The sequence below is a fragment of the Alexandromys fortis genome, unplaced genomic scaffold (assembly GCF_014885135.2).
Source record: "Alexandromys fortis isolate MF-2015 unplaced genomic scaffold, M_Fortis_MF-2015_v1.1 scaffold_18, whole genome shotgun sequence".
In the NCBI taxonomy this organism is placed as follows: domain Eukaryota; kingdom Metazoa; phylum Chordata; class Mammalia; order Rodentia; family Cricetidae; genus Alexandromys; species Alexandromys fortis.
In genome coordinates this window covers 11,053,412-11,066,522 of record NW_026067897.1, presented here as the reverse complement: position 1 = coordinate 11,066,522, position 13,111 = coordinate 11,053,412, and the positions used below count along the sequence as shown (strand labels likewise).

General features: G+C 39.1%; 1 protein-coding gene across 5 annotated transcripts in view; it reads left to right on the top strand.

Moving 5' to 3' along the window:
• Window positions 1-13,111, top strand: part of Rp1 (RP1 axonemal microtubule associated) — a 127,682-nt gene that overhangs the window by 71,949 nt on the left and 42,622 nt on the right. For 4 of the 5 annotated variants that reach the window (XM_050118876.1, XM_050118875.1, XM_050118872.1 and 1 more), the window contains exons 13-16: window positions 704-807; window positions 2,788-2,964; window positions 4,843-5,055; window positions 11,747-11,924. In XM_050118876.1, coding sequence (XP_049974833.1) covers window positions 704-807; window positions 2,788-2,964; window positions 4,843-5,055; window positions 11,747-11,924 — 672 coding nt within the window. Of the gene's footprint in view, window positions 1-703; window positions 808-2,761; window positions 2,965-4,842; window positions 5,056-11,746; window positions 11,925-13,111 lie in introns of those variants that run through there. The other variant, XR_007588163.1, reaches the window with a different exon arrangement.

The window sequence follows — 13,111 nt, the reverse complement described above, 5'->3', positions numbered from 1 at the left end:
TTGTAAATACATAAGAATTTTTAATTTTTTTAGCAGTCTGTAGTTATTTTCTTTATCAGTCCTGGCTGTTAGGGAAAACTAATTACCATGTAGTTAATTATAATAGAAATATAAATATTTAGTATATAAATTGCATTGCTCAATGCTATGTGAATCTGTACATGTAAGTTGGGTAGTTTCTTGTTAAAAATTGGGTGTTTAGGAACTTACATCACTGAATAGTTGCTATAGTCCTCCCCCATTTGATATGCTGTTACAATCTTCAGTGTTTTAATTAATGCAAAGTGGGCTATGTCAGTCGGATAGATAGGAAAAACAGGTTCTACTTAGAAAATCAATTTTTGTTACAATGAAATAATCCTTCAAACATCATATTATGTCTTAATCTATATACTTTATATTAACCATGTGTGTTCCTATGTAAGGTATAACACACACAGAGAGAAAAAAAACATTTTGCACATTTATTAGGAAATGAAATGAACCATGGGTCAAGAAACCATTATTTTAGGACTTATTTTATTCAAATATATTATATCCCAGAAAGCCAAAATATAGTGGTAAATATTTTCCCTTTTTACTAGTTACAAATATTTAACTCAACTCTTTAAAGTGTACCATTATAAGATTTCAGTGTATAATGGAAGGGAAAGGAGCTTTTAAAGAATGTACTACTTGTTAAATAATTAAGCGTATTTTCTAGGTCTCTTCGATGTGGTTTTCAACAAGGGGAATATATGCATTTTCCAAAGCCGTGAGATGAGGCGTCTCTCCCTTGCCCTTGACAATGGAGTAGCCACTGGAAGGGTGAGTAACAGCGTTTGAGATACAGAGCGCACTTAGGTAACCCAGGCCCCTGCCCTCCTGAATGTGGGGTTTACAGGTGTGCTACATCATGGCAGTCGGCAGTATATTTCCTTTATTATGCATTGCACGTGACTTATCTTACGTAGGTTTATTTTATAAAATTATCAAGTCACCCCTTTCCTTTGCCTTGTCACTTTTACTTTCCATATTAGGTTCAAGAAACTTAAATGACTATTTTGTTTCACGAAGATTTGAAAATTTGAGGTGTAAATGGCAATTGAAATAGGCAGATAACATTCAAGTTTTCAGTGCTCTTTTGGGAGCTTACCTGAGGTTTTTTTGTTTGTTTGTTTGTTTTTTAATGATTTAAGAATCATACTGTTAGGAAGAAACAAAATAAACAATTTTACCCAGTTCTGTTTTGTGCTGTTTAGTCTAGGTTTGAAAAGTGTCTTTCAATATATGTACTACCTTTAAGGGCAAGCAAGGCATTTCTTTTAAAATGCCACCTCATAGGATGGTTGGTGAGCAGTGTGTTGAATCCTAATCGCATAATGCTGCTTAATCTGTTCTTCTACCTGATGAGAGAACTGATGTTATGCGGTTTAACAGATGCAGACATGAGATATAGGACTGAGGTCCCAGGGTTCCAGTGTAGAACATAGAAACAGGCATATGACTAATTTTACATCTTCTGCACATGTTACATAGTGACTCAAACCCACATTTAACGGAAGGAAACTTCTAATGTCATGTGTAGGCCTACAATTTAGGCTAAGGGATTGACCAATCTATTGTTCTCTATGAAGTCCTTCCTTCCTTCCTTCCTTCCTTCCTTCCTTCCTTCCTTCCTTCCTTCCTTCCTTCCTTCCTTCCTTCCTTCCTTCCTTCCTTCCTTTCTGGCTTTGGATTTAGAAAGACACCTTGCACTATATGCTTCAGAGTGCATAAAAAAAGTCCTTAGTGAGTGCTTAGTAAATATGAGTCTGATCTGTATAGACTCTAGTCAGGTAATTGTAGAGATGAGAGGGCTGAGTGTTTGATTCAGTGTGCAGTGTCTATAAGACTCTGTTCTCCATCCCAACACATGCACGCATGCACATGTGTGCATGTGTACACACACACACACATACACACACACCAAAACAAAGTGAACAAAAGAAAAAGAAAGCCCTAGAAAACAATTCCACTATTTTTTTTTTTAAAAAAAAGAGTTGACAAAATAGTTCCATTACATTTTTCTAGATTGAATGAAGTCTAAGCCCTTATTTGCTAGGATGCAATCTACCGGTACGGAATTCTGTCAGCTGCTGTCAGAGTTTATCTGTTTCACATAAGAGCTCACTGACATGGAGCCTCTGACTTTATGGTTTGATCCACTCTGCTCACTGTGCTGTTCTTAGGTAACCTTGAATGGTTTCTCAAAGGCCAACAATTCTGTGGGAACCTACCACCTTTGGCTAGTTTAACTTTCTCAAGGTTGGTAGACCCAGAGTCTTGGGCACAACATTCAGGAGTTACCAGAGAGCCCTGCTTCCTCCCATGAGCACAGAGTGGGCATGAATGTCCTTGAACATGACCAGGAGCAGGAATGTCTTCTGCTAGTGTTGTTATGTAGTTTAAAAGCAAAATATAGGAATGAGACAAATTGTTAATTTCACTGTTCAGTTCCAAGCAGTCTTATGTTACAAGGACTCAAATAACTAAATGAAGAATAAGTGAGGATGAAATGTACATTACATCTCGAGAATTTGTCCTGACACCAGGCTGATTTGTGAGCAATAGTCTTTCATGGGCTCTTGCTTACAAGAATGTCCTTGGAACAAGTCACTGCCAATAAGGCTGGGTAAGTAAGAGTGACAAAGGCCTGAAGGGATGCCTAGTTCAGGGACTACATAGCATATACACTGCTGCCAAGAGATTTTAAACTCCATCATCTTCCCTGTTCCTTCAGAGTTGGCTTCTCTCATCCTCTTTCAGGCCAGTGGAGGAGCCCTCACTGAGCTGCGAGTGCTTTATCAGCCCAACCGCTGTGCGCTTCTTGAGTCTGCCCTGTGTCCTGGTCACACCCTGTTTGTTGATCGCCATGGCAAAGTAGCTGACGAGTCATCTTCAGGCTATGCAGAGCTGTCAAAAGAATTTGTGGTTTTTGTTAAGGTAAACTCGATGAAAATCATCAGGGCTCATAGGTCCAGCCCTGGCCTTTTTCTGCCTTATTGAAAGGCGTGGAGCCGGCGTGTACCCCAGTAACCAGATCTCTTTCCACAAGGGAGGCCCTGAGGACATTGTCACTCTGCTTACTGACTTTGGGTGCAGTACTGGGGCTGCATTTTCAGCGGCAGTGAGACTGTGATGGGAGTAACATCCTGTGCCTAAGGGGGAGTTGCAGGTTAATGTGAATTCCTAATAAAACCTTAGCAATTCTTTTTCTTTCTTTCTTTCTTTCTTTTTTTTTTTTTTTATTTTTGAGACAGGGTTTCTCCGTAGCTTTTGGTTACTGTCCTGGAACTAGCTCTGTGGACCAGGCTGACCTCGAACTCACAGAGATCTGTCTGCCTCTGCCTCCCGAGTGCTGGGATTAAAGGCGTGCGCCACCACCGCCCGGCTCAACCTTAGCAATTCTTGTATTGAACTTTCCCAACCCTTAGAATATGCTCTCCTTGAGTGTTAGATAGATGTGATTCTGACCTAATCCTTATGTCTCTTTCTTTAGAGCTTATGCATATATATATGCTATATATGTGTATATATAAAAGCTATATATAAAAGCTCTTCTAATATAATACAATATCTTTATAATATAGCAACTGTAATTTATAGCATTGCTTATTTGTGTTCCTTTGCAGAAAGCTTTACCGTATACAAGACTAATTTTAATAAAATCATCAACATTTTAAGGGTAAAGGCAAAGACTTTCAGGGATATTGTCATTCTTGGCAAATACAGCATAATTAGCCAAAGGTGGATCATGATTCCAACCCAAGCTTGCCATTCAAATAGTTTGTCATTATCTATATAAATACTTTCTCACATTATTTTACTCAACAGAGAGTAATTTTAACTCATCCTAAGTTCAACAGCATTGAAACAAGGTTTTTACTGTGTATACATGTGTTTTACATCAATAAACATGCTATCTTTTTCTATTTAACTCCTTGGGCTTATGATAACATATGATATAGTTTGACAATACCTTCCCTGCATCTTTTATCATTTTCCTAGCTTTGAAAACTAGAAATTGAGTTTAAGAATTAAGATACAAAATTTAAAGGCTGAAGAAAAATATTCATCAACAGTTTTCTTCTGGAAATGTATCCGTTTTTGCTCCTGTAGAAGCCAAGCCAGGTGTGCTGTTAGAGGGAACAGTATACACCATCTGTTCACATCTGTCCCCACTGCAGCTCAGGTCCCTGGGCTCACTATCGGGGCTTGGTTATTCACTGGAAGGACTCCAGGAGCCAGATATCATGTTCAGAGTTTCAGCTTATCACAGAAAAAGGATACAGATCACATCTGCACAATGGGAGACATGCAGAGCAGGGCCTCTGAAAAGCTGCAAGCATAGAGTTACCTTTGTCCTTTCACAATGGAGTCAGGCAGGGGTGGTTTCTCAGTGCTGGTTTACAGAGGTGCTTCAGGAACTTTCCTGACCAGGAACCTTTACCTGAGCAGTGGTGTCCACATTCCACAGCCGAAGGAGTCCATGTGGCTGGGCTTAGTCTCCATGTTCTCAGTAGGTTAACTGGCAAGGTGTGCCACACAAGTCCCCACCCCAGTTCACACAGTCACTTTCTGGCTGGCACACAGCTTCCATACACAGTCAGACACTCCTCTCAGACCTGATGCTCCAAGGCTTAGAGATCGCCGGTTAGAAACTGAGGTCCAAGCTAAGCCGCTTTGGGTAACGTTAATGTCTTTACTACCTCGCCCCCTTCAGCATTGATTTCAGCTGTGTGTCTGTCCCTTAAATAATATCTCCCTGACAGTTTTCTAGAGGAATAAACACTCACTGCTTTTCTGTTTGTTTCCCGGAAGGGCGTATTCCTCAACAGTGCTGTGGTTATACTGGCTACAAGCTTGTGTCAGGCCCTGTGTCTGCAGCCGAGTGGGACCTGCACTGGAGCAGGCGACCAGTCAGAACAATCCTACTGGAGAGTGCACAGAGTCAGTTCTGGGATTTGCATGTTTGAAAGTGTGAAAAATGCGCGGATGTATCTGAGGATTAAGGATGGACACTGTAACGGAACAGTAAGCATCTCTTTTATTCCCCCCAGCAAATGTTTAGGATGTTTTGTGTAATAGCCATAAAGACAGCACTTTCTGAGTGCACTGGTTTTATGCTTTATCTACAAATACAGTGGAAATTGGATATTATATGTGGCATGTTGTCTTTGTCTGGTGTTTCAATGAGCGGGGAGGGTAACTATGGGCCTGGTGGATTCAGACAAAGACCGAATCCACGGTGATTATGAAATATTGTGTCCATACAGAACACTAGGGATTGTGTTTGTGTTCAAAGTAGATCGTGATGCCAAAGACTCTGGTTAGAAGATGAGGTCTCCAGCTCTTCCCACCTTACCCTATACCTCCCCTCCCCTTTCCTTACCCTTCCTATTCAGGCTAGCCTTGAACTCATGAGCCTGTCCTCTTGCCTCAGCCTCCCGAGTTCCAGGCTTCCAGGCACGTGCAGTCACCACACCTGAATGCATGCATACATTTCTAATGAGGTCTCTGATCTTGCCACTATGGCTGGTCTGCAAGCCGACTCCACAAAGTCAATCTCTAAAATGTCCCAGCTTATTGTCTCCCTTCTCTTCTTAGTGCCTGGATCCCCACCCCTGGGAACCCCATACCTTTTGAGCAAACAATTTTAAATTATAAGTGAAAGTTAGTCATTAGCAATCTTGACCCTTAGGAAGGCAATTGAAAGTACTATAAAGGAATGATTTTGCTTGGATGAGGGACATATATGATATTTCTTAAAATTTGAGATAGAGCCTCATTATGTAGCCCTGGTTCGTCTGGAACTTACTATATACACCAGGCTGACTTCAAACAAGGAAATCTGCAGGTCTCTGCCTCTTGAGTGCTGGTATCACAGGCATACACCACCACTCCCTTTAAATGGAAATGAAATTTCTTATCTTTATGCTTATTTGAAATGGTTTAGTTTAAATGAGTAATAGAACTTATAGAAAGAATCTCTGTATATATAGAAGGGATATTAATTACAATGGCTTGTGGGCTGTGGTCTAGCTAACCCTGTAACAATGACTGGTTATGAATGGGAAGTCCAAGAATCCACTAGTTCTTCAATCCTTGTGACTGGGTGTCTCAGCTGGTCTTCAGTATACAGTACATGCTGGAATCCTGAAGAAGCAGACTCTGATGCCAGTGACGGAATGCACTTGTCTGATGTGCCTTTCATGGTAGGGTGGGTTGGTGATAAGGTGATGATTAATTCCTTGTACCTATTTCTGCCTCCAGCTTTCTGATTAATAAAAAACAAACCTGCTCATGAGTGGATATGCATGCTGAGGTTTTAAAGTAGATCTGACTGGTGGTTTTTCATATATAAAAGTTTAGATTTGTGATTATTTTAAGATTTTTATGATTACTTTTTTAAGATAAAAATAAAACGAGTGATTCTCTTTTATTAACTAGAATATGCAGCCTGCCAGTAAAAGAACTGGCTGAGAAAAATACCTTGCTTGCTTACACGGTTAATCTATGACAAGTTGCTTGGACATGAATATATGTGGGTTCTTGGGGATAATTTGTTTTTCTTTTGTAATATGTACAGGTTTAATCATGTAAGGGATGTGGAAAACATGATGTTTTCTACTTGCAATCATTGTAGTCATTCACTTAAAAATTAAAATGTAACCACACTGTAATTTTATACCACTTGAAAGATTTTGCTTGGGTATATAAGCTGTAAGTGAAAAATTAAGACAACTCTGAAGGGGAACACATGAATAGAGGTAAGAAAAAAATAAAATGGAGAGGTGGGGGAGGATTGAAAGACCCTAAAGGTTTATGAGTGTGTCTTCTACTGTTTTGTTGACCCTAGAGAGTTAAGTTTTGTCCCACTTTCTGACCCCAGAGAATTAAGTTTTACTCCCTCAGATAGAGCAGTCAAATTGAGTGATTGAGTGATTAGTTCACTGAATCCATGGCTCCCCCTCAATTCCTGAGCTGCTAAAGGCTGGTCCTTACAGCGGTAGTGAAGCTGGTGAGTAGTGGGGACCTGGTAAGGACAGCTGTTCAATGGCAGAGCTGGTGTGGGGACCTGGTAAGGACAGTTGTTCAAAGTCTTCTTGGCGTCCCCGTGGAATGTTTCTTCATTCTGATTATATGAAAGCTTATCTGTCACTGAAGATCTTTAGAGAAAGAGGGGAAATTTCAGAGTGGCCTTTCTAGGTTTTAACCCTTAGTTCAGCTTATTTTGTTGCTAGAGTTAAAAAATATCTGACTACTTCCCTTGAACATTTTCTGTATGTTGTAATATATTTAATAACTAGGTTTGGTTATGTGACTTGATGTTCTTTACGGAATGTTTTGTCAGTGGGTTCCTGTAGCTAAGACGCTGTGTTCCTTTCCCCTGTGGCTATTAATGTGTAGCTGTGAAGGGCATCATTTCTCTCCTTGTGTCTGACAGGCATCATTAGGCTTTTTCTGGAACGGCACTGCATTTGAAAACAATGAGAACATTACCATAATTATTGTAGTTTGTGTATATTTAGAGACTGAGGCAAAGTATGCTTACTGTCTCCAAGGGGCTATAAATGTGCTTTGAGGTAAATAGTAATGCATGCTCATATCACTATGTCTTAAAAGCCCAAGAGTGCCTGGTGTTGACTGTTGCCTCACAAATTGCTTTCTGCATTAAATTGAATTGAATAAAAGCATGCCTGTTTCCAACGTTCTTGCCAGCATACATCCGAGAACATTTCTTATAGGTAAACATATCTTTAAACCAAGTGATGTTGATTCTGTTACAAATGTTCCTATTTCTGTCACCAGAAAATGTTTATTCTGTAGGAGTAAATCACTTTAATAGGTTTTGACGTAGTAGAGATTAGGTTCATAGCAAACAACACGCAGTTCACAGGGGACGGTTTAAGAAGAGACAGCCTCAGAACAGCATGGGTTGAGCTCACCGTCTCACTAAGAGTGAACGCAAATAAAAAGAGCTGTCAGAGTAGAAAGCAAACAAGATTAGGGTACCAATGTGCTAAGTTGGTACAGGCAATATCTTGCATTGTCAGGATGCTGGGGAAGATAACAGTTCAGTTTGAAGAAACTATAACTATTCTATCATTGATGATTTATCTATTTTTTCCCTTCAATCAAAAGATACTTGAAAATAATAAAAACTTCAGGGTAACTCATGTCTTTAAGAAGTTGAAATAGTATGAGTGAGCCTGCATACACATGCTTTGTCTAAGCGAGTTCTGATTAACTGTGCACAATGTTAGACCAGTGGAGTACAAAGTATAACACCTAATCAGAGTTTTGCTTGGTTTTAGGAAAGTACTTATGATCATATTTTACCCAGTCAAACATTTTAAAAGAAATCGATTTAATAAAGTCCTATTTGTTTATAGCCATATGCAACCTAAAATACTTCAGTTAACTTTTGTATCAAATGTTTTCACATTTAATGCTACTATAGACCACAGGCTACATATTAGTTTTTCAATATGTGCAGAGGGCCTTGAAGATAGCAACAATGATTTTGTTATCAGAATCACACAGATTTGCTGAAGGAATATCACATCAAGTGATTCATCTTGGAAGAAAAGGCTGATTGGAACATTAGTGATATTGAATGTACAGAATCTACATTAATAGAATGAAAAAGACATAGTAGCTTTATTTATTACAATATCCCACATTTAGAAGCCTTACCACTGGTAAATGCTCAACAAATACTGAATAAAAGAGAAGTTAAAAATGTCACTTTGGAGGAAGTCACTAGGACTTTTTCTTTACTAAATAACCACAAGAACATAGTCATAGATGCATGGCAACAACCTGCACCTGATACCCTACAGTGGCTTCGTGTAGTCCATTATTGTTGTTAACATGAAGAGGCTACATAATAACCTTTTGTAGATAGAATGAACATACTTTCTGTTCAGTTAATATTGGGTTAGAGGTAAAGTAGAGTTGTTTGTCTTTTTAAAAAGAGGGACTGAAGGAAACTATGATGTTTTAAAATTTAGTTATATTACATTTAATTCTCAGATTTTCATTTGAAGGACAGAAATTGCATTCCTTGAGGTGCCACTAAAAATATGTATGCAATCGTAATCTAGAGAAAATAGAAAACCCCAAATCCCATTTAACTTATTATTCAACTGCTTATTTAAAGGCTTGAAGAGAAGATTGATTTGGACAGTAGTCAGGAGAAGTTTCCTGGATGACGAATTTTAGAGAGAATAATCCCACTTTTCATTATCACAGGAGAGAGAAAAAGGCCTTACTCAAACCACTTACACTGGCACAACAGAGATTTTTAACAGTGTGAACAAACAGCCGAGCCTCGTGGGGAGGCAGAGGCGGCCTGTTTGCAGAGCTGTGGTAAATGAAGTGGAGCACACCTTTCCCTTGTTTAGTTTTACTTAAAAAGAGGGACAACAGGCAGTTAGGCTCGGTGTGAAAAGAGCAACAGTACTAGGGGGTGCACGTGTGGATGCTGGCAGGGAAGATACGTCTCTGGGAAAGGTTCTTTAAATTGTGCGAGTCAAGGGCAGCTTTCTGAGCCCTTCAGTACAATGTGACATCAATATTCAGTAGGAAAGCTGTGCTGTGTTTGAGAGCAAAATAAAGCCCATAAATTTGGTATCTGTGCAGAAATTGGGTTTATTTACAGAAGACCTAAGGTTTAGAAGAATGACTAGATTATAAAAATAAAACACAGTTTGACTAAAATCTACCCTGTACTTAACTACATGAGTAGTCCGAGTACATGCTCGCTGTTTAGTTGACTAAAATCTACACCGTATGTAAGTACATGAATAGTCCGAGTACATGCTTGCTGTTTAATTGATCTGCTTAATTTTCCCCTCTAAAATAGTATATTTTGTAAAATAGTATCTTGGTTCCCATGACCAGTTCAATGATTAATCTATTATAGGTCAGTAATAAAAATGACATTCACATGCTTATTTACCTTATTAGATTATCTGGTTGTTAATTTCACTTCTTCCTTGGTTATGTAGATGCAAAACTTGAAAAAAGTTCGTAAAGTCAAAGGCTGGTATCACATGATTCTGTTCTGCAGATCAATGCTAGTTTCCGGTATTAATAATTTTGTCTCTACACAGAAACAAATTAGAAAAGATCACAGTGGCCAAATGTGAAACAAGTTGTGTAATAAATAATAATCCAAGTGATTATAACCCTAAATCTGAAAGAAATATTCATGAATAAATAGGAAGTTTCAAAACTTTTGTGTAGAAGAATTCTGAGTAAATTGTGTAAGCTATTGCGTGCTCTGAATATGAAGTGTTTCCCATGAGCTCATGTATTTGAATTTGCTACCCAGATGCCAGTGCAGTTTGAGAAAGTTATGAAATCTTTAGAAGATGGTGCCTCGCTGAAGAAAATATGTTACTGGGGTGGCTTTGAGGTTTTACAATCTGGACCCACTTCTTGTCCTCCTTCTCCCGAGTGTAGATTCAGTGAGATCATCTCCCTGCTCCTGCTTGCATGCCCTTGTTGCCTGTGGCCATGTCTTCACCAAAGCCACAATAAACCCATTCTCCTTTAATTTTTCTTAGGTTGAGAAATTTCAGGTTGGAACAAGATAGAAGAAACTTGCATAGGTGGTCTGGCTCCAAGGAGATGAAACATGATTCCCTACATCTCAGGCCCAGGCTTAGCATAACAATTTTCTTCCTGTGCAAACAGTATGCAAATTTGACAGTGTAAAACCCTTATGGTGGAGAAGTTTGTTAGGTGCCTCCTCTGTAGTCTTCCTATATTCTATATATCCTATAATCATGAGACAAACAGATACATTTTAAAAGTGAGCATCCCACCAAACCATTGACCAATATTTCTGAAAATTCCATGGTTGTCAGAGTCAAAAGGAGTCTGATAAACTTACTGCCAAATGGAACGCATGGAGACATGAAGGCTGATGTTGTATACAGATGAACCCATGGAGACATGAAGGCTGATGGGGTATACAGATGGTATATTGGAGTAGGAATGGGCACTGGGCTGATATAAAAGAAATACCCCTATAGTATCTCTTAATAATGCTTCATTGTTGACTCATTCATTGTAATAAGCACAAATAAGATGGTGATGGCTGCAGAAAGGTGGGATTGATATACCATCTTTCTGAGGTTTTTTTTTTTGAAAATTCAAGGTTCTTTTAAAAAGTCAAGTGCACTAAAAAGAAATATTAAATAAAGGAGTAGCCCAAGGCTCCATACTGGAGAAAAAGAGAAGGAATGAGGTTCTTTAGACTGTTATTTAAAAACTACAAAATAACACATAACTGGGTAAATGCTAAAACATTTTCTGGAGACATAAAAGAAATGTGTTAAAGAGCTAGCTCTAAAGACCTTTGCAATATATTCATAAACCTTCTGTGACTTCCATGGCGTAATGTAACAGGAAGGCCGCTTGTTTGTCCCGGCCACCCCGCTAGCTTAGCCCCAAAATAGCCACACAGAAGTTGAACTAATGAAATCACTACTTGGCCCATTAGCTCTAACTTCTTATTGGCTAACTCTTACATATTAATTTAACCCATTTCTATTAATCTGTGTAATTTAACCTTATGAAAAAAGTTTTAAAAGGCTTTAGATTTAAGTAGATGGCTTGAAAAGAAAGGAAAGTATTACTGAGAATGGGGGGTCTCCAGTTCTGTCCAGTGTTTACTCACATTTGTGAAATAATGTCATACTGATTGCAGGGCACTGGAGATACAGATTGTCATTTTAAAATCAAGAGGAACCTTGAAAACGCATCTGTAAGTCTGGAATCCCTGAAGAGTCCAGGACTGTTTGTTGGACTTCAACCGGATGGACAGGCCAAACCAGTCATTTACACTAAAGACGAGAATGTTTGCTTCTACCCACGTGTCATCCAGTGTATGTTCACTCAAGTTGTTTGACTTTATGATGGTCTGTGTAGAATGTCTGAAACTTTCTCTGCAGTTTTAATAAGAAAATACCCATCCTTAGACTGTTTCTTTATAAAAATGCTAAAAGTGGTGTGAGAAAGACAATGAAGACTGTTCCCCTCAAGTTTCCAAGTAATTAATATAAAGCACAGAGTTTTGGCTGTCTTGAAGCCCTTCATGAACATAAATTGTGTGTGCACACAGCTGTAGCTTCGTCGAGCTGACACAGAACAGCCAGCACAGTTAATTCCACGTCAACTTGACAATCAAGCATATCGCTCATAAGCTATAACCTTTCGCTTCTTGTTCATCCCCAAGATCACACATTACTATCGATATCATAGTATAAAATCCCCAACTTTTAAAAGGCCCACAGTCTTTAAAAATTAAAACACCTCAAAGTTCAAAGTCTCTTTAAAATATCCGAAGTCTCTTTCAAAATTCACCTTCTGTTAAAACTTGAAAATCTATTCAAAAGTTCAACATCTCTCAACTGTGGATTTCTACAAAGAAAAAAAGTTAAATATTCTCTAATTCTGAGAGGGAAGCACCAGGGCACATTCACAATCAGATCAAAGAAAAACCAAACTTCCAACAGTGTACACAACTCATTGTTAAATGCCTGTGTTTCACTCTTGATCTCCTGGGCTCCTCCAAAGGACCTGGGTCACGTCTTGGGCTCCGCTCTTTGCAGCACACACAGTTTAACTTCTAGGCTTAGGCTGTGTCCACTCCATAGCTTCTGCTGTTATTGGCAGTCCCATGGTGGGGACACATTAAAAAAGCTGGCGTTTCTGCTACAGCTGGGCTTCACTTTCACTAAAGACCTTCCACCCTGTCACACAGTTCCGAGCCTCAGCTGCTCTCCATGACCCTCTTGAGCCACCAAAGTCAGTACCACTTGTGAGACTCTTGCACCACTAATGTCTGCTGCCAGCATTAAGTACAACCTTGACTGACTCTGGGACACAGCCTCGGTATGTTCACTCTGAGGAAACACCTTCTTCTTCTTCTTCTTCTTCTTCTTCTTCTTCTTCTTCTTCTTCTTCTTCTTCTTCTTCTTCTTCTTCTTCTTCTTCTTCTTCTTCTTCTTCTTCCTCCTCCTCCTCCTCCTCCTTCCTCCTCCTCCTCCTCCTTCCTCCTCCTCCTCCTCCT